At 48.5% G+C, this 20,530-nt stretch overlaps 1 protein-coding gene across 3 annotated transcripts in view; it reads right to left on the bottom strand.

Moving 5' to 3' along the window:
• Positions 1-945: 945 nt before the first annotated feature.
• Positions 946-20,530, bottom strand: part of SCARB1 (scavenger receptor class B member 1) — a 93,207-nt gene continuing 73,622 nt past the window's right edge. For 2 of the 3 annotated variants that reach the window (XM_070769370.1, XM_019977766.2), the window contains exons 9-13: positions 16,631-16,704; positions 11,798-11,849; positions 10,787-10,933; positions 6,764-6,892; positions 946-1,892 (exon numbers count right to left, since the gene is read on the bottom strand). In XM_070769370.1, coding sequence (XP_070625471.1) covers positions 6,764-6,892; positions 10,787-10,933; positions 11,798-11,849; positions 16,631-16,704 — 402 coding nt within the window. In that variant the 3' untranslated portion in view covers positions 946-1,892. The remainder of the gene's footprint in view (positions 1,893-6,763; positions 6,893-10,786; positions 10,934-11,797; positions 11,850-16,630; positions 16,705-20,530) is intronic. The other variant, XM_019977767.2, reaches the window with a different exon arrangement.

The raw sequence follows: 20,530 nt of genomic DNA, 5'->3' as shown, positions 1-20,530 counted from the left end.
TTTTTTAAAAACCCAGAAGTACCAAGGTATACCTAGATGGTGGGAATGTAGAACGGCGCAGCTACTGTGAAAAAGGTTAAACACAAACTTATGTGTTACCATGTGACCTAGCACTCTCATGCCTACCTATTTTCCTTAAGAGAAATGAAAATCGGGAATTCCCGGGTGGTCCAGTAGTTAGGACTCTGTGCTTCCCCTGCTGTGGGCCCCAGTTCAATCCCTGGTTGGGGAACTAAGATCACAAGAGCAAAAAAAAAAAAAAAAAAAAGGAAAAGAACAAATATATGTTCACACAAAAACCTGTATTTTCGTGTTTGTAGCAGCATTCTATGCATAATCACCAAAAACAGGACATATGTGAAATGTCCTTCAACTCACAAATGGTTGGAAACCTGTGGTACGTACCTATGAGGGAATTCTACTCAAAAATCAAAAGGTGGGTCAAAAGATGGGGTGGGGATAATGGTTCACATGGATGCTATTCTTTCTTAAGGGGAACTGAATTCATGCAGAATTTATATAAAATGTTAAATATACACAAGTTGGAATTCTTAAAACAGTGGAAAGGCAGGCCTGCAGCCCAGTCTCTGAGAGGCACTCATGGCAGTAACGAGAAATGAGATACTGGCTAAAAAGAGCCTGGGGCTTCCCAGATGGCGCTAGTGGTAAAGAACCCGCCTGCCAAAGCAGGGGATGCAAGAGATGCAGGTTCAATCCCTGGGTTGGGAAGACCTCCTGGAGGAGGAGATGGCAAGCCGCTCTAGTATTCTTGCCTGGGAAGCCCCATGGGCCAGAGGAGCCTGGCAGGCCACAGTCCATAGGATCGCACAGAGTCAGACACAACTGAAGTGACTTAGCACTCGAGAAGAGCCTAGAACTTCCAAAGGAACCGCACCCCCTCGCCAACCCAGCCTCCCATAAACAGGCTGTTACAGACTCAGGCAATCACTTTTTAAAAAGGTTTATTACTTCAATTGTGAATTATTTTTAAAAGATGATATTCAGTTTTTCTTCCAGTAGAAAAGAGACAGAGGCTTGTCCCAGAGACCAGGAGTCCCAGACAGATGGGTCTCCTGACCAGACACCCAGGCTGACGTCCCAGACGGAGCCTCTCTACCTCTGCCCTGGCACCTGGTAGCTGCAGACCTTGGTGGGGGGCAGCTCAGGGCACAGCTTCCTGCCACCCCAGTCAGGAAGTGACCAGCTCAGTATACAGGATGATGTCAGTTTAGGCTGGAGGGAAGGGACCCGCACACCCAAACCCATGATCCTGCAGGGGGTTTAGGATGCATCTCCGTTTCTGAGGCCCAGATGGCTGTCCAGTGGCTACAGCTTTGGTCCGGGCTGGGTGCTGAACCACAAAACCTTGCCCACCAGGTTCAGGCACAAGAAGTCAGCACTCCTAGGCTGGATTTGGGGACAGTGGCGGCCTCTCAGGGCAAATGCCCTGTCCTGCATGGATGAGCCACCAGGAAGGGGCTGCAGTGTTTCACAGATGGAGCGGGCCGCTGGGGAGAGGTGACGTGAGTCACTAAGAGCCTGGGCTAGGGGACCCCGTGCCCATAGCACCTACGGTCAGGCCTGTGGATTACTTGGAGAGAAGTTTCCAGAACAGCCCTTGTTGACCAGTCTTTCCCCCAAGTCTCTCAGCAGCGGCTCCATCCCTGAGTATCTGCACACACCTGTGCACACGTGTGGACACGTGCCAGGGGCATGTGTGTGTGTGTGTGTGTGTGCGCGTGCGTGCGTGCAATGTGCAGGAGGTGGGGGGCTCAGACTTTGGGACTGGTGGGCTGTCCACGGAGCGAGTCCTGAAGAAGCGGGGTGTAGGGGCTGGGAAGTTGGTCTGGCTGAGTGGCCAGACAGGGCTGGCTGATGGCATCTTTGGAACCCTGTGGAGAAAAGGCAGGGCACGCTGCATCACTAAGGCCGGCCACCAAGCCCCGCCCATGCCAAGCCCCGCCCACAACCCACCCCGCCCCTTCACATCCTCCACCAGAATGGAAACCCCCCTGGGAGTCCCCATCAGCAGTCCCCACCAATCAAGCCTGAGATGAGAAAAGACTGGAGTGACCTACAGACTCCTGGGCCGCAACTGCAAGGGTCTCCCCATCTCATGAAACACCATCCCGCCCTGCCCTCACCCCATTTTAGAGATGGGGAAACTGAGGTCCAAAGGGACTCGCCTAATACAGAGAAAAGGGCAGAGCAAGGTATTCAGGGCTTATATAAGCAATACTGTCGACACAGGAAAATTGGAAACCGCCTAAACGTCCACTGATATCATAATGCATCAAAAACATAGAGTCGCAAAGTGGTAGTCAACCTACACAGCTGTCACAAACAGAAAATCGAGAAAGGGAAAGCCAGCTGCAGAGTGATTCACATAGCATGTCCTCCAGAGATGTTTCAAAAACTGATCTGTTGCTCATGGATACAGATTTAGAAGGGGAAAACAGGCACACACCAAATTCCTAGAAATGACTGTCTTGGGATAGGGGGAGGGGCTGTGGGGCTTGGTGGGGTGGGGGCAAAGGGCACACAGTGAAATGGAGAACTGGGACAAGATGTGAACAATTAATGCTGCTGAGTCTGGGTGAGAGGGAACTCGGTGTCGTTCATCTAGCTTTACTTTTTTTTTTAATTTCACAATTTAAGGAAATTTCATGAAATTAAAGAGACATGGATGGACCTAGAGCTGGTTATACAGAGTGAAGTAAGTCAGAGAGAAAAACAAATATCGTATATGAACGCATGTATGTAGAATCTAGAAAAAAAATGGAACAGATGAACGTATTTGCAGGGCAAGAATAGAGAAGCAGATGCAGGGAGCAGACATGCGGACCCAGGGGAAGGGGAGGGCGGGCCGAGCTGGGACACCAGGACCGATGTGGGCACTGCCATATGTAAAACAGATAGCCAGTGGGAAGCTGCTGCATAACACAGAGAGCTCAGTTCGGGGCTCTGTGCTGACCTAGACGGGTGAGATGGGGGTGTGGGAAGGAAGCTCAGGAGGGAGGGGATATATGCATGCATATAGATGAGTCACTTGGTTGTACAGCAGATACTGGCACAACATAGTAAAGCAATCATACTCCAACAAAAAAAAAAAAATTAAAGGTAAGCTGTGATAATAAAAACTGGGGTAACTTTTCATCCCCCTAAGCCTTCTATCTTCATTCGCCTTGAAGAATGGAGAGAGATGCCTTCTTGCCCAGCAGCTGTGGCTGGAAAACCCCCAAAACCCCTGCCCGCTTGGACCTTGCGCACAAAGCCCAGAGGTCTGCTTCACTGCGGGGTGGGGAAAAATCAAACTCCACTCTGGGCAGGACCAAGGGGAAGGTGAAACTCCCGGCTCCTCTCCTGTGGGACTGATCTCAGGCTACCCACACTGAGCCACATTCCAGCCAGGAGCAAGGAGGGGAGGTGGTGGGGGTATGGTGTCAGAACAAGACCAGTGCCCCCCGCTGACCCACACTCCCACATACAGGCAGCACGCGACAGTCGGGGTGGTGGGTGGAGGGCAGATTCTCAGCAATGTGGATCCAAAGAACTAAGACTGGAGACAGCCTCGCTCAAAAGTGATCAGTTCTAATGAGGTGGATGAAACTGGAGCCTATTATACAGAGTGAAGTAAGTCAGAAAGAAAAACACCAATACAGTATATTAACCCATATATATGTAATTTAGAAAGATGGTAACGATGACCCTATATGCAAGACAGCAAAAGAGACACAGATGTAAAGAACAGACTGTTGGACTCTGTGGGAGAAGGCAAGGGTGGGATGATTTGAGAGAATAGCACTGAAACATGTATACTATCATATGTGAAACAGATCGCCAGTCCAGGTTCAATGCATGAGGCAGGGTGCTCGGAGCTGGTGCACTGGGATGACCCTGAGAGATGGGATTGGGGAGGGAGGTGGGAGGGAGGGTCAGGATGGGGAACACATGTACACCTATGGGTGATTCATGTGAATGTATGGCAAAACCCACCACAACACTGTAAAGTAATTAGCTTCCAATTAATTTTTTTTTTAAGTGAAAAGGGGAAACTGCTTTTTCAAGAAAGACACATGTAACAAACCCTCAAGGAAGCAGAACCTGAGACAGATTCCTCCTCCTCCTCCTGTTCCCTAACACTGTCCTTTAACTGAGGAATGAGGACTTGGAAATAATGAGACTCATAAGAAGGTAAGAAAGATCCAGGAACATGCCCTGCAGGGCTGCCTAGTACAGTTGTCCAGGTTGATCACTGTACAAAGGCACTCAGCCAAGGGGGCTATACATGGGTTGTATTCTGTGTTCTAAACCTTCAGTCCTAAAGCAGGCCATGTCTGCGCAGAGGGGCTGTATTTTTCTTACTCACATAAAGACATCTTTCTGGGCTAGCAGCTAAAGGCCACCCCATGCCCAAGTGCAAGGCAAGGTGTGGGATCTCCCCCAGGTGTTCAAAAAAGGTTAGAGGCTTCCCTGAAGGGATTCTAGGTCTTCTGGACCACTAGCAACTTCTCAGGTGCCTGCCTGGCCCCCTAAAACAGCATGAACAGGACACTGCCTTCCCCAAGCACACATGACTGGGGATAGGGGTCTCATCTGGGCTCAGCCTTCCAGAAGGCAAGGCAATAGAACCTCTTTAATCAAAAACTTCTCTGGGACTTCCCTGGTGGTCCATAAGACCATACTGCCAATGTAGGGGGCGCAGGTTCGATTCCTGGTCAGGGAACTAAGATCCCACATGCTGTGTGGTATGGGCAAAAGATTAAAAAAAAAAAAAAAAAAGCCTTCCCTGATAACTTGAAGCTTGAATTCTGTTGGTAAAGTCAAGAGGAGACTCCAATGTTTGGTGTGGATTTTTTTTGGAGGGGGGCGGGGCAGGGAGTGGTGGGCAGGATATCCTGGCTGCGTCCAGGGAGGCATAGCCACAGGGCTGAGACCTCACAATCACCAGCTCTATCTTTGCTAAAAGCCAGTAACACCCTTCTAGGAAGACCTCACCCTTACACCCCCAGAACACGAAACAAGTTTCTGCAGAAGGGAATTTTGGCTGGAAGGGGGAGGGGTATCCAAGGGGCCAAACTGTACCTAAGAAGGCGTCCCAGAGGAATTCTGGGAGAGAGGAAGGAAAGCGGGGTACCCATCTCTGGCTAGGATGTCCTGCTCCCAAGCTCAGGAGGACACCCCCTTAACACTCAGCCCTGACGTGGTCGGGCTCTCTTATCCCCAGATCGGCAGGAGGAGCCCCCCAGAATCTGGCTGGGGACACAGCTGTCCCTCCCTTCTGCTCCTCGCAGGGACTGGCAGCGCCTGCCAGCAAACACACCCACGCCAGCACTTGGCGTGTTCCGTTTTCTCTCCTCCTCCAACCCTGGCAGTCGAAGCAAACTGGAGCAGCCAACTGGCCCCAAAGAGAAGGGCTGTCGACTCGTCCTCAGGCTTAGCTCTGAAGAAAGCTATTTAAACCCGGGCAGGCACAGCCCAAGAAGCTGGCGAGGGCGGCACATTTTTCAGAAACCAAAATAACAGCTATGATCAGAGGCACAACCATAGTGCGACTGACTCACTCCTGCCCAAACCCCAACAGTAGGGCTAAGAGCTCTGCCTGTCACCTCCCCTGGCTGGACTTAGCTCTCCTAAGACCTCAGACCTAAAGGAACACAGCCCAGAGGAAGGTGAACCCACAAGGCACCAGCCTACTTCTTCTGCAGGTAGGTTGTCAGATACAGGGAGGGCAGCTCGTTAAATGTGAATTTCAGGTAACCAACGAACAGGTTTTCAATATAAGCGTGTCCCGACAATTGCATGGGACACACTTAGGCAAAAAATCATTCACTGTTTACCTAAAATTCACATTTAACTGAGCATCTCTTTGCTGCTGTTATTTCTTGGGAGTTTTTTTGGTTTGTTTTTGCTCAATCTGGCAATCCTACCTTCAGACTGAGTCCTGGATATATACTGGGTGCCCAGGTGATGTCTAAATTGTTTCTTCCTTGGTCAGTCATCCCAGATTCACTTAAACCAATCTATATCAGGGACTTCCCTGGCAGTCCAGTGGCTAAGACTCCACGCCTCCAATACAGGGACGTGGGTTCGATTTCTGGTTGGGGAACTAAGATCCTACACTCCGCAGGGCGCAGCCAAAAATAAATAAATAGACCAATCTACTCATAATCCCCTTGGTTCGTGTGCGCTTAGTCGTGTCTAACTCTTTGCGGCCCCATGGACGGTAGCCCACCAGGCTCCTCTGTCCATGGGGTTTTCCCAGGCAAGAATGCTGGAGCAGGATGCCATTTCCTTCTTCAGGGGATCTTCCCAACCCAGGGATCAAACCCACGTCTCCTGCACTGGCAGGCGGATTCTTTACCACTGAGTCACCAGGGGATTAAAATAACACATTCCCGGGGCCTGTCCATGATTCTATTTCAGGAGGTTTAGAAGAATGTCCTCAGATCTTCATTTTTAGCAGACTTCCCCAGAAGAGTCAATTGCACCGGAAGTCTGAGAAGCAGCTGACCTAAACCTCGATCCTGCCTTTTTAAGACAAACTTGAAAATAAGACACCAGCCCTACTAATCGCCCTCCATCCCCTACCACATCTGGGATCACTCAGAATGTAAGAAGACAGCAAAGTACACATTTTCAGTCTGTAGACAGGTGAAGTGCAGGCTGAAGAGATGGATGAGATCCAAAGCCTTTAAGGGTGCCAGAGTTCTACTCACTACGGGAGGAGGTGGGGAGTGGGGGGGCATTACCTGGTACCCACCTACAGTCTTGCTTCTTGCAGTACAGTTCCCTTGGGAGCTGATGTCATCAGGAATTCAGAATAGGCCTGAACGGCCTCCTTATCCTTTGAGCCCTTTTTAAAACTAATCCAAAATAAATAGCATTTCTCCTAGAAGATAACCAAGCTAATTTATAGTTGCCGTCGCAGCTGAACACACACGGGTTTTATAGGTTTCTTCAATTTGCAGGGTTCTTCAAAAAGCAGAGGGTGGGGTACAGAACTTTCACGTCCAACCACCATTAATGATTTGCAGTTGGGAGATCTGGGAAGTGATAGTGCCCTTCACCCAAGACACGTACACCAGCATCTTCAGGAAACACATTTGGTCAGATGGGCAAACTAAAAAGGGTCTTTCGGCCTGAGAATTTAGGCCAAGTTGAGCAGGGCAGATGGGCTATGGTGCTCATGGCGGCTCGGCCTAGTCTCAGAGAGGTGAGCAAGTGGCATGTGGAGAATTTCATGCTGTACTGACTGAGCCAGCAGGTGGCATTTTAAATAGACCAGAAACAGAGGTGTTTCTGTTTAAAACAATTTTTTTTTCAAAAATGACTTGAACAAAAAAAACGTCTTTGAAGAGAAATTAAAATATGTTGAGTTTAACGACGTGCCATTCTTTTTTTTTTCCCCCAGGGGAAATATATAAAAACACAAAAGGCCTAACCCTTGCTAAACCAAAAATTACACGTGTTTGTCATTCAGCTGTGTCCAGCTCTTTGCGACCTCATAGACTGTAGCCTGCCAGGCTCCTCTGTCCAAAACACACAATGGGATAAATTTCATTGATTGAGCCTCCACTATAACCTGTGGGGAGGGAGCCTCACCATAATTAATAGAAAGGATGAATAATCTTATGGGACTTGGGGAACAAGGATGGGGGGTGAAGCAGGGAAGTGTTCACATCCTGCATCCTCAGTCTCCTCCCCCTTCCCCTTCTAATAGACCATTAGGAGAGAGACAGAGGGGACAGAGGGCGGGGGCTGTCTGGCCCCGCCCTCACCAGCTGCTTCCCCTGGCCCCGTCCACCTCACCCCCACCCCCCGCCTGTGTGGCTGTGTATGTCTTCACTCCTGGAAACGCACGGTGATGCTGGGCCTGGGGAGTCATCCACAGACTGGGGGCTAGGGCCTCTGGTCCCCTCTGTCCTCCAGCATAATTCATTCCAAACACCACTGGGAGTTCCCTTCTGCTCTGGCTGGGACAGTGACAGAGGACAGGGTCCCCAACGTTCATTGGGGGCTCAAGACACCAGAGGCCCTGGTACCCTCACATCAGTGCAAACCTTTTCCCCCGAAGGATGGGGAATTTGGAAGAGAAATGGTGATAAAGGTCTGAAAGCCCAGGTTAAGAGCCTGGAAAGGTTTAATATCGCCCCAGCTACCAACAAGCAAGCAAGCATGCAATCTGCCTCCGAGAAAAAGGCAAAAGAGAAAAGGCTGTTTGCCAAAGCTAAAGCAAGAAAGCGGGTGTTGCAGGTGGCCCGAGGGGGCAGCAGAGAAGCTGGGCAACCCCCCTCCGAGGCCCAGGCCTGGGGCTCCAGGAAAACTTGGAGGGGGGGGCCCCACAGGGGGGTTTCTGGTTCATGGATTCAATATGGCCTTGCAAGACTCTGCCACTGAGTGGTGTCCACTGTCTACCAGCTAGCTACTCACCCAAGTCCTCTGCCCTGGGGACCCTTGTCACCATGTGATGGCAGTAACCTGCCTAAAGCCCCCTGGTCTCCAGACCTCACATCCTATTCAGGTCTATACCCCCCAAACTGTGCAGTGTCCCCTCAAAATAAGCTGTGAAAGTGTCAGTTAATGCCATGAATGAATTCCTGAATGATGCCAAATCAGAAAGGGGTTTTCCTTGGGACTTCCATGGCAGTCCAGAGGTTAAGACTATGTGCTTCCACTGCAGGGGGCAGAGGTTCAATCCCTGGTTGGGGAACTAAGAGCCTGCATGCCCTGCCGCAAGGCAGAGGGAAAAAAAGACCAAGGAAGAAAGAAAAGAAAAAAAGAAAGGGGGTATTTGTTGTCCCCTGATCTTCTTCCAGACTTTGAATGGCAGATGCCCCAGGACTGGTTCTTCAGGGCTCTTGTTCCTGAATACTTGCTCCCATTCTGGTCCAAGCCAGAGTATCCTAGCTCACCTGGGCCTCCCCACTGGTCCCCCTGCTTCTGCTTTCTCATTGGAAGGTCTATTAATAGTTGCCACATGTCAACCGACCCAGTCACTCCTCTCCTTAAACCTATTATTGACCAGAGACGTATCAACATGTTTTTAGAGAGTGAATTAACATGTTTAAAAAAAAAAAAAAACACGTTAATACAATTAACATCACCATGCGAAGTTGTTAGAGCTTAAAATTGATTAAGGGCTCATTATACAGCTTATGATTGTCATTATCACTCACGGTTTGCTTCATTAAGGTTTTTGTTCCAATCCTGTTTATATTATAAACGTAAAATTTTCCCCAAAATGACACATTGTGAAATTCTGAGTGAAGAATAATTTTTTGGTGAATTTTAGGCAGATACTTTCTCTGACTGTCTGCACAACATATATACTAGTGTCTCAGAAGACAGAACATAGTTCTGATTCAGACAATGTGAATATTAGACCAACAAAGAGACAAAAAACCTTAGTGATTGATTTTGATGCAGAAAGTGAAAACAGAACTCACGATGCTAGAGAATGCTCCTTTGTTTCTACAGAGGAGTGGGTTGAAGACAACATTTCATGAAAATGAGAAGACTGTACAGGTGTGTCAGGGGTAACTATTGATTGCAATAACCTACACACAGTCAAATAACAGAATTAATTTTTGGCTGGCCAAAATAAAAATCGCCGGCTACAGGCATTTGTTTCTGCAAAAATTCCCCAGTCAATAATGAGTTAAAAGCTTCCAGTCATCCCTTGGAATCAGTTCCAAGCCGCTCACCCTGAGTTACAGGGCCAGGAATGACCTACCTCTGCCTCTGAGATACCACCTCCCCTGCTGCGCCTACAGCCAATCTAGTGTGGCAGGATCCTCCAATACAGCCCCACCCATTCCTGCCTCAGGGCCTTTGCACTGGCCATTCCTCCACCTGCAGCAGTCTTTCCATGACTCTGTGCTGAGCATTCACATCTAAGCCTAAATTCAACCTCTTCAGAGAAACCTCTTCTGACATTATTGCTATCACTGTCCCCAACCTCCCTGGATACTGTGGCGCCCAGTCTAGCAGCCAAATGTGGCTGTGGAGGCTTTGAAATGGGGTGAGTCCCAATCAAGATCTGCTGTAAGTGTCAAATACACACCGATTCCAAAGACTGCACTCAAAAACATAATGCAAAAGTACTTAATTTTTTTATATTGATTGCAGATTGAAATGGTAATCTTTTGGATATATCCAGGTTAAATAAAAGATATGATTGAAATTAATTCCCTTTTACCTAACGTGGCTATTAGAACATTTAAATTTAAAATCACACATGTGGCTCGTGTGGTATCTGTCCTGGACAGCACTGCCCTGAGCCCATCACATTCTCTATCATCTTTATCATTGGTGAAATCACTTCTTCTGTTTAGTTACTTGACTCCCACCTGTCTTTCCAACTAGAATGCTGGTCCCCGCATGCCCATCAACAGGAACTGTCTTGTTCACTGTTGTACGCGCTGTACCTGCCAGAACCTGGCAGCCAGCAGCTGCTGACTAGATGAACAAACCATTCGAGTACCAGGTCTCATGATCCAAAACCACTGCGGTGCCTCTAAAGTTGGGCCCCCTAGCCTCCCAGAACAGGCAGAGAAGTGGTAACAGAAGGTGCAGGAAAGGCAAGGATGCAGTGATGGATGGCTCCCCAGCCCAAGTAGAGACCTAGGACTGCTGCTCGAAGTGGGTGCAGGCTGAGGGTGCAGGCTGTGTCCATGGGCACAGCAGGAAGGGACAGTTGGGGAATCTGATTTAAGCCCCTCCTTCCCCCAAGGAGGCAAGCAAGGGACCACTCAGCCCAGGCCATGCTCTGACCACTACTTACTTGGCTCCGGATTTGGTAGATGATGGGGATGAGCAGTAGGACGCAGCCCAGGGCAAGGAGCACATACTGGGCATAGTGTAGCACTTTGGGCATCAACACCAGCTGGATATAGAACGTCTCAAGGGTCTCACCCTCCATTGCTCCACTCTGGGGAAGAAGGACAAACAGATCGACTAGGGCCACATGCTATAAGCTGAGGGTGCAGATGCCACTCTATCCCTTCCCCATCCCATGACCACTGGCCAAAGCATGCCATTAGCCAGCCTCTATGTCCTCCAGGGCCACACAACAGGACTATATTTCCCAGACTCCCTTGCAGCTAGGCAGGCCCATGTGACTTCTTCTGGCCAATGGGATGTGGGCACAAGGATGTTACAATTTCCACGCCTGGCTCCCATGTGATTCTCTCCATCTCTTTGCCAATTTACTGAATGGAAATGGATTCTGAGGATCTCCGAAAGGTCAGGACCAAACGATGGAAGGAGCCCAGATGTCCCCAAATGTCTGCATGGAGCAGAGCTCCACCTCCCCCCTCCATCAGACTGTGATGTGAGCAGGAAGCGAATTTGACATTTGGAGACTGTCTGTTCCGGCTGTTAGCTCACCCTGAATTAAAATGAACTAAGCCAGAAGGAATCTTGAAAAGCTGGGAGAAAAGGAAGTTCAATAAAAAGCTGACACACTGAAAACGAACTTCCCTTCATCTTTGGAGAAGTGGTCACATGCATTAGCAAAATTATTTTATACCCTGACCAGGGACTTTACAATCTCAGGCAGCTTCGTCTTTCTCATCTCAAGTGAGCCTTTCAGTCCAGTGGCGTGATTGACATAAGGTGCTTGGAGAGGGCGAAATTTCTAATAGACTGTTCTGCATCACAGAGTCCAGCCACCCAGTCCCGCCTCCCCACCACACACAGCCTCTTGCCTCAAATGCCCACATCAGCTCCTCACTGAGGCATCAGACACATGACCACAAGTACCTGATACCCAGGGAGAGGGAGGCAGCCTTACCTCTTCGAACCACATTAGCGGCAGGACCACTGGCTGGATGTTCCCAGTTTGTCTGGAAATAAGGGAGATCAAGCAAGTGAGAAGTTTTGTCAGGGTGCCTCAGGTCAGACAGCTCTGGACCTGTGATTCTACAACGACTATATCGGCGTGGTCTTGAGGAATGGGTATCTCCTGACGGGAAGCAACCTGACAATCTGACAATATCTTTTTAAATGAAAACTTCATGTCTTCTATGTGGTAGGTGCTGCCAGGGACCTAGCTGATGTGCATTTCTTCCTCTTTGAAACAGAATGCCAGTTTTTTGCAGGATGGCAATGTACCCAGCTAACAAACAATGTGGTTTATGCTGATCCCCTGCTTTCCTTCAGGGAGTCTGGAATTTGGGTGCATACCAGGCAGAAAGCGCCGATGTGACCAGCCCCCAGTAAACATCCCCTGGGAAGAGTTTCTACTGGGCATCCCTGGTAGGGGACACTTCACACATATCACAACTCATCACTGGGAGGAGGAAACATGTCCTATGTGACTCCCCTAAGAGAGAGCTCTAGAAGCCTCTGTCTGGTTCCCCCAGACTTCACCCTGTGAGCCTGTCCCCTTTGCTGGTTATGTTTTGAATATTTTCTATATAATAAATCACAGCCGAGTCTTCCCAGTGAATCATCGAACCTGAGAGTGGTCCTGGGAACCCCCGACACAGTCAGTTACCAACAAGCTGTGTGACCTCGGGCATGCCCCTTACCCTCTCTGTGCTTCCTCTGAAAAATGGGGATTATAATGAATTCCCCACAGGGTTCTAGTGAGGACTGAATGTGGATACATGAAAAATACCCAGCATATAGAAAGTGTTCAGTGTTTATTACTGTTGTCTAGTTGTTAAATGGCTTTCCAGGTGGGTGGTTCCATGGTAAAGAATTTGCCTGCCAGTACAGGAGACTCAGGAGACACAGGTTTAACCCTTGGGTTGGGAAGATCCCCTGGAAGAGGAAATGGCAATACATTCCAGTACTCTTGCCTGGAAAACTGCATGGACAGAGGAACCTGGAGGGTTAAAGTCCACAGTGTTCTAAAGAGTCAGACATGACCTAGCGACTGAGCATGCAGCTGTTAAATGCCAGGAAACAAGAGAACAAACAAATATTCCGTAACTTCACCTTCCTGAGTCTGCTTAAAGAAGGCACAGCTGGAGGGGAGATGGAACCCACTAGGGGGACAGGCACTAGAGTCGGCACAAAAGGCCCAAATCCTCAATCACAATTCTCAAAGATCACTTATTAAGGAGAGTGCTGGGTAGTGAAATGAATTTACACAGTATCACCTGCAGAGGAGACAGACATGGAAAACATTCTAGAAATACAAGGGGGGTCCACCTTCACTTTGGCCTCTTTCATCTGAGTTTCTAAGAACTGATGTCAATTAAATGCACAGACCGTGCAACCCTCGTGCCTCTATCTTGTGACCAAACAGCACAGAAGTTCCTCGGAGAAGTCACAGCTTGATGGCTCTGTTTCTGGAACAGCTGTGTTTCTAGACTTTGCCCACACTGGTTCCTCAACAGCCCTCAGGGATGTTGATAAACACCATCTTTGAGACCACCACCCCAGCCCACAGCAGCTCTGAACAGCTGGGGACACAGAGCCCCAGAGAGATCAAAGTAGCAGTGTGTGGCCACCAACAAGTAGAATCCAGCCACCCAGAGAGACTGACCGCTGGCTTGGGCAACATTTGTCAGAATGAACTCTCAACAGGTGAAACTGAGGTGTTAAAATCCAGATTCTGAAACCTGCGTTTGCAAATGCATCGGATGTGGCCACACTGAGCCCGAGGCCCCTGGTGCTCTACAGAGACTGGCCCTTGGCCCGTCCCCACCCAGCCTGTCCGGTTCCTCTGTCCTAGTCACCTGCCCGCCCTGAGCATGAAGTTAGCAGACCAGGCATTGAGTGATGGGGGGCCCTCCGGAACTCCAGCCTGAGCAGCAGACGCCTAAGGCCCAACATGGGGCTGTCTCACCAGCCACAAACACTTCAGGAACAAACTCTCTGAGCAGACTCAAAAGGTAAAGATGGAAAGCTTGGACTTGTTGGCGGTCCAGTGGTTAAGAATCCACCGGCCAAAGCAGGCGACACAGGTTCAATCCCTGGTCGGGAACATTCCACTTGCTGTCGAGCAACTAAGCCAGCACACCACAACTACTGAGTCTGCCCTCTAGAGCCCGAACTCTACAACAAGCTAAGTGACTGCAACGAGAAGCCTGTGCACCTCAACGAGACAGCAACGAAGACTTAGCAAAGCCAAAAAAATTAAAAACTAATTAATTGAATTAAAAAAAAAAAAAAAAAGCCAGCAGAGGAGTGCAGATGAGCTATACGAATGATCCCCAGTGCACTCAAAGTGTTATTATTCTTTCCAGCTGAAAGACATCTCACAAAGCCAAACAGATGCTCACATTCCTGCAGCCCAGGAATCTTTCTGAAGGATTTTTTTTTTTTTTTTAATGGAACTATTTCAAACACACTAAGTACAGACCCTGACAGAACAACCAATCAGCATGCTCCCTCACCCGGCTCTATCCTGAATGAGTGAGTGAAAGTTGCTCAGTTGTGTCCAACTCTTTGCCATCCCATGGACTGTAGCCCACCAGGCTCTCTGTCCATGGAATTCTCCAGGCCAGAATACTGGAGTGAGTTGCCATTTCCTACTCCAGGAGATCTTCCTAACCCAGGGATCGAACCCGGGTCTCCAGCATTGCAGGCAAGATTCATTCCCATCTGAGCCACCAGCTCTGTGCTATAGTGATGTTATAGCAAGAGTTGGCGAAGACATGGAGATGCTGGCACCCTCCCACGCTGCTGGTGGGAGTGTGAAATAGTGTAGCCGCCCTGGATAACAGTCTGACGGTTCCTCAAACGGTTAAACATAGGGCCACCAGAGGACCCAGCAATTCTGCTGTAAGATATCTATCTACCCAAGAGAAATGAAAACATACATCCACATACTCAGGCATAAATATTCAGAGCAGGACTTCTCTGGTGGTCCAGTGGTTAAGAATCTGCCTGCCAATGCCGGGGACCCAGGTCCCATCCCTGGTCCAGGAAGACTTGACGTGCCAAGGGGCAACTAAGCCGGTACACCCCAACTACTGAGCCTGTGAGCCTAGAGCCTGTCCTCCACAACAAGAGAAGCCACCGCAACGAGAAGTCTGTGCAACGCAACCAGAGAGTAGCCCCTGCCCGCTGCAACCAGAGAAAGCCTGAACACAGTAATAAAGACGTAGCACAGCCAAAAACGAAAGACACAAACTTTTTTAAAGATTTAGAGCAGCATTATTCATAATGGCCAAAGAGCAGAAACAGCCCAAATGTCTATCAGTTGATGAATAAAAGCACGGTCTTGCCAGGCAATGGCATATTATTCAGCAGTAAGATGGACTGAAGTGCTGACACCTGCTACAACATGGATGAGCCCTGAGAACCCCAGGCTAAGTGAAAGAAGCCAGTCACATACAACTCTGTTCAGATAAGATGGCCCAAATGGGTAAATCCAGAGAAATGGTAAGTAAATTAAGGGTTGCCTGAGGCTGAGGGAAGTGGGGAGTGACGGCTAATGGTACAGGGTTTCTTCTGTGGGTTGATGGAAAAGTTTCAAAATGGACTGTGGTGATGTCGTCCAACTCTGTGAATATCCTACTGCACTGTATGTTCTTAAAGGGTGAGTTTGGTACCGTGTGAATTAAATCTTGATGAAGCTGTTACTGGAAAAACAAAAAAACAGAAAAAGAAAACCTGTGCTTAAAAAATTTCTCCTGTCTACCATATGACCCAGCAAGCCCACTCTTGGGTATATACCCAGAGAAAACCGTAATTCAAAAAGATACATGCACCCCAGTGCTCACTGCAGCCAAGACACAGAAGCAACCCAAATGTTCGTCAATAGAAGAATGGATAAAGATGTGCTGTGTGTGTGTGTGTGTGTGTGTGTGTGTGTGTGTGTGTATATATATATATATATATATATATATATATATTGGAATATTACTCAGTCATAAAAAGGAATGAAATTGTGCAGTTTGCAGAGACACGGATGGGCCTAGAGACAGTCACACAGAATGAAATAAGAAAGAGAAACACAAATGTTGTATATTAACACTTATATATGGAATCTAAAAAGATGGGACAGATGAATCTATTTGAAAAGCAGAAACAGAGACACAAACATTAGAGAACAAACGTATGGATTCCAAGGAAGGAAGGGAGCTGGAATCAGTTGGGAGATTGGGATTGACATAAATACAATGGATACTATGTGTAAAATAGATAACTAGTGAGAACCTGCTTTACAGCGCAGGGAACTGTACTCAGTGCTCCATGGCGACCTGAACGGGAAGGAAACCCAAGGAAGAGGGGATGAATGCACACACAGAGCTGAGTCACTCTGCTGTAGGGCAGAAACAAAGCAACATCGTAAGGCAACTACACTGCAATTAAAAACATAAAAAAACACCTCTCCCCCCTCAGGTGAATGGTCTCACTAGAGAATGAGGTTGGCCAAGTTTCCATTTTCAAACACGGTTTTAATTTTTGCTACCCTGTCAAGGGAGAAACAGCTTGGATAGAATATTCTGACTAACGGGGGACAAACGTCAACAGAGAAAAGGCAAGGGTGTCAGGATGTGGTCTGGACTCAGCTCAGAGCTAAGATTCTCCTTAGGAGTTCAAGGGGCAGGGACCAAATCCCACATCCCTCCCCAGACTTGAGTTCCCAAGAACAAGGCCAGAGTCTCCCTGAGTCCCCGATCTGTCAACCGCAAGGCAGCCCCTGCTCACAGACCCCACTCACCCGATGCCTTTCACAGACTTAACGAAGAGGCTCAGCTGCAGTTTCACAGAGCAGTTCATGGGGATTCCGGTGACCTGCGGCAACAAGCACAGTGAGGGACTAGCCCTTCCTGAACCCCCAGGAATCCCTTCTAATCCCCCTCTCCCTGGTCCCATTCAAGAAGGTGCATGTCCCAGGTGAAGTGCCCATCTGCTGGGGTCTCCTCTACCCACTCTAACCCCTGATGGGTAAAAACATATTCCCCAAATGGCTCTTATGTCCACAACGTTGAGGGAACCCCTCCAGAGAACCAGACTATCTCTGGATGGGAAAAAATAATCCTTTCCATCTTTCCACTCATACAAGGCATTCCTGAGTACAGAAGGATATTTCTCAGTCATTGCCTCTCCCTCCAGCCTCCAAATAAAATAGATTTGCACGTTGATAAAGTCACTATCTTCTCCAACCCCCCACCCCTCTCCATTCCCTCCTGCCAGCATCTGAAAGAGAAAGTCTGAATCAGGAAGCATGCCTGGTCCCTACTGTTTACTCCCTCAGTCGTGTCCGACTCTCTGTGACCCCGTGGACTATAGCCCACCAGCCTCCTCTGTCCATGGGATTTTCCAGGCAAGAATACTGGAGTGGGTTGCCATTTCCTTCTCCGGGGGAATCTTCCCCACCCAGGGATCAAACGCGCTTCTCCTGCATTGACAGGAGGATTCTTTACCACTGAGCCACCGGGTAAACGTGGCTGGTCCCTAGTGCCTCTGAAATACATTTTCATGGAATCTCTATTTCAACAGAGCTCATGCCAAGGGCAGGCGATGATATTTCACAGAGAGTTTAGTGATACTTTTTCTTTATGTTTAATTTTATGTTAACCTTCTTAGAGAAAATCTTTTTCCTTTTGTTTTTTTTTTTTTGGCTCCACTGCACAGCTTGCAGAATCTTAGCTCCCCGACCATAGATCGAACCCCAGGCCACCACAGCAAAAGGGTGGAGTCCTAACCACTGGACTGCCAGTGAACTCTCCATTTGGAGAGAATTTTTTTTTTTTGGCTTTGGGATCTTAGTTCCCTGACCAGGGATCAAACCTGTGCCCCTGTATTAGAAGCGCAGAATCTTAACCACTGGACTGTCAGGGAAGTCCTGGAGAAATTTTTAATTTCCAATTTGAAAGCTTCCTTTGTACAGGATTTTTTTTTTTTAATGAGATCTTGTTTTTTAAGCAGTAAGTCAATAACGGGAGAAGTGACACACATCTAGAACCAAAAACCAGGAAGGTGGTACCAGAATGGTGTCAGGAAATGAGACTGGAGGGACTTTCCTCGTGGTCCAGGGGTTAAGAAACTGCCTTGCAATGCAGGCGACACGGGTTTGATCCCTGGTGGGGGAACTAAGATCCCACATGCCTCGGGGTGACTGAACCCTCGTGCCACAGCTACTGAGCCCGTGCCACAACTAGAGAATCTGTGTACCATGAAGGACCACGTGATGCACCCAAGACCCAATGCAGCCAAATAAATTTTTTTAAAGAAAGGAAATGAGAATGGAAAGGAATCTAGGTTTGAGGACAGACTGCTGCTTCTCAGCTGAGACTCTTTCTCATCTGAAAAGTGGAGACAGCTCTGCCCACCTCGTAGGGTTTCTGCAAGGGCAAAGTCAGGGATGCAAGACAGCCACACTCAGGGCCATAAACGCTGCGTCGTTATCACAGACACCAGTGGGAACAGGCATTATCTTCTAGCATAGCCCAGCATCCTGAGGTCTTCTGGGGCCCCAGGGCACAGAGGAACTGGCCAAAGGCCATGCTGCCATGGCCGGGGAGAGTTTGAACTTGAGAACCTGGCAGGATGTGAGTGAGATCCCCCATGTGTGAAAAAGCGTTCATCCGGTGGGCCTGAGGCTGCCCTCCTGGCATGGTGGCCCCTCTTTGGCCTCTGGGATCCTGGATTTCAGGGGGCTCCCATCTCTCCCTGACAGATAAGAGGGGCTCCCTGGGCCTAGAGGGTTTGTAAAACAGGTTAGTTTATGCTGACACCTGCTTTCCTTCCTGGAGTCTGGAGTCCGTGCCAGGCAGAGGGTGCCCGCAATAAACACCCTGGGCGCTGAGTCCTGACTGAGCGTCCCTGGCTGAGGACACCTCACACGGGGAGCGAAGTGTGCCCTGTGTGATGCCCCAGGAGAAGGCTCTGGGAGCCTGTGCCTGGTCCCCGCAGACTTCACCCGCCGTGCCTTCCCCCTTTACTGACTGTGCTTTCTGTCCTTCACCGTGACACATCACAGAAGTGAGTGTGACTACCTGCTGGGTCCTGGGAATTCTTCTAGCAAATCCTCCAATTTGAGGGTGATCCTGTAGACCCCGACACATCCTGCTCTCCAGACTCTACATGCTGAGGTCTCTGCTCGGGCCACTTCCTTCCCCAGGAAATATGTCTCCTTCCCTCCCTGGCTGTCCCTCCAGCTGCTGTCTGGCCACCTCTTCTTGAGCAAAGCCCTGCCTCTCCCCCTCATCCCAACCCCACAGAACAGATACTTGCCCCATGAGCCCACATCTGTCAGGGGTTTCCCTCCCCCAGTTTCCGGAGCAGAAAAGCAGGCCACAGAGAAGCCGCTGCCAGGAGGCATTCTGTTTTCAAAGCTAATGAGAACAGAAATCAGCAGATCCACCCCCATGCTCATCCTCCCCAAATCAACAACAAATCCGAGGCCACTTCCTCTCCCTGTCTGCCTCCAGCCTGAAATGAGAACTAGGAGAAGACTACTTCTGCATCTGCTGATTCACTGCTGCAAAATAACTCTTTGCATCTCTCCAGCCTCCCAGACTTAACTTGCTCTCTCAATGTGGGGGAGAAAAAGAAAGTCCATACGCTAAAATGAAAGTCACCAGTGAGAACAGAGAAAAGTCAGCAGAGAGAAAAAAAGGAATAGAGAGAGAGAAGCCGTGAAATGAATGAACTAAAAACGAACGTGGAAAACCATTTGTTAGATTTCTAATAAAAGCCTTTGTTTTTTCTTTCGGCCATACCGCATGGCACCTGGAATCTTAGTTCCCTGACCAGGGATCAAGCCTGTGTCGCTTGCATTGGGAGTGCAGAGCCTTAACCAAAGGACCACCAGGGAAGTCCCTAATAAAAGCCTTTTAAAAACTGGTTAAAAGTTTAAGACAATATGGAAAAGCCTTAACATGTCTAACAATAAAGACTGAATTTAATCTAGAACATGTAATAGAATCATATTAATTATGATCAACTTAATTCATTAATACCCACTTCATCAACTGAATATTAATACAGGACAGAAGGTAGTGGGCATTAAAAGACCTGTTTGTATAGTCGATACTTTAAATTAAGTAACTGTAAGTGTAGTATAAACTTTAAAAATTGTGAATCACTGTATTATACACTGGGGCTTCCCAGGAGACTCAATGGTAAAGAATCTGCCTGCCAATGCAGAAGACCCAGGTTGGATCCCCGGGTCAGGAAGATCCCCTGGAGAAGGAAACGGGAACCCACTCCAGTGTTCTTGCCTGGAAAATCGCATGGACAGAGGAGCCTGGCAGACTACAGTCCATGGGGCCGCACATTCAGACACGACTGAAGCAACTGAGCACAAGCACTTATTATACACTTGTCATATGAATAATACGGTCTATTAATTATACTTCAGTTTTTTTAAAAGGTTACATCCTCGAGGGTTCCAACTATATGACATTCTGGAAAAGGCAGAACTATAGAGATACAAAAGATCAGCTGCTGCCAAGGGTTTGATGGGAGTGAATGTAGAAGGTAGTCGGGGGATAAATGGATAGAACACACGGGATTCTGAAGGCAGTGAAACCATTCTTAGGAGACTGAATGGTGGATACAGGTCATCATGCATTTGTCAAAACCCATAAACCTGAACAACACAGAGTGAAGC

This window comes from Bos indicus, chromosome 17 (assembly GCF_029378745.1).
Source record: "Bos indicus isolate NIAB-ARS_2022 breed Sahiwal x Tharparkar chromosome 17, NIAB-ARS_B.indTharparkar_mat_pri_1.0, whole genome shotgun sequence".
NCBI classification, from domain to species: domain Eukaryota; kingdom Metazoa; phylum Chordata; class Mammalia; order Artiodactyla; family Bovidae; genus Bos; species Bos indicus.
This window is presented reverse-complemented; position numbering and strand designations above follow the sequence as displayed.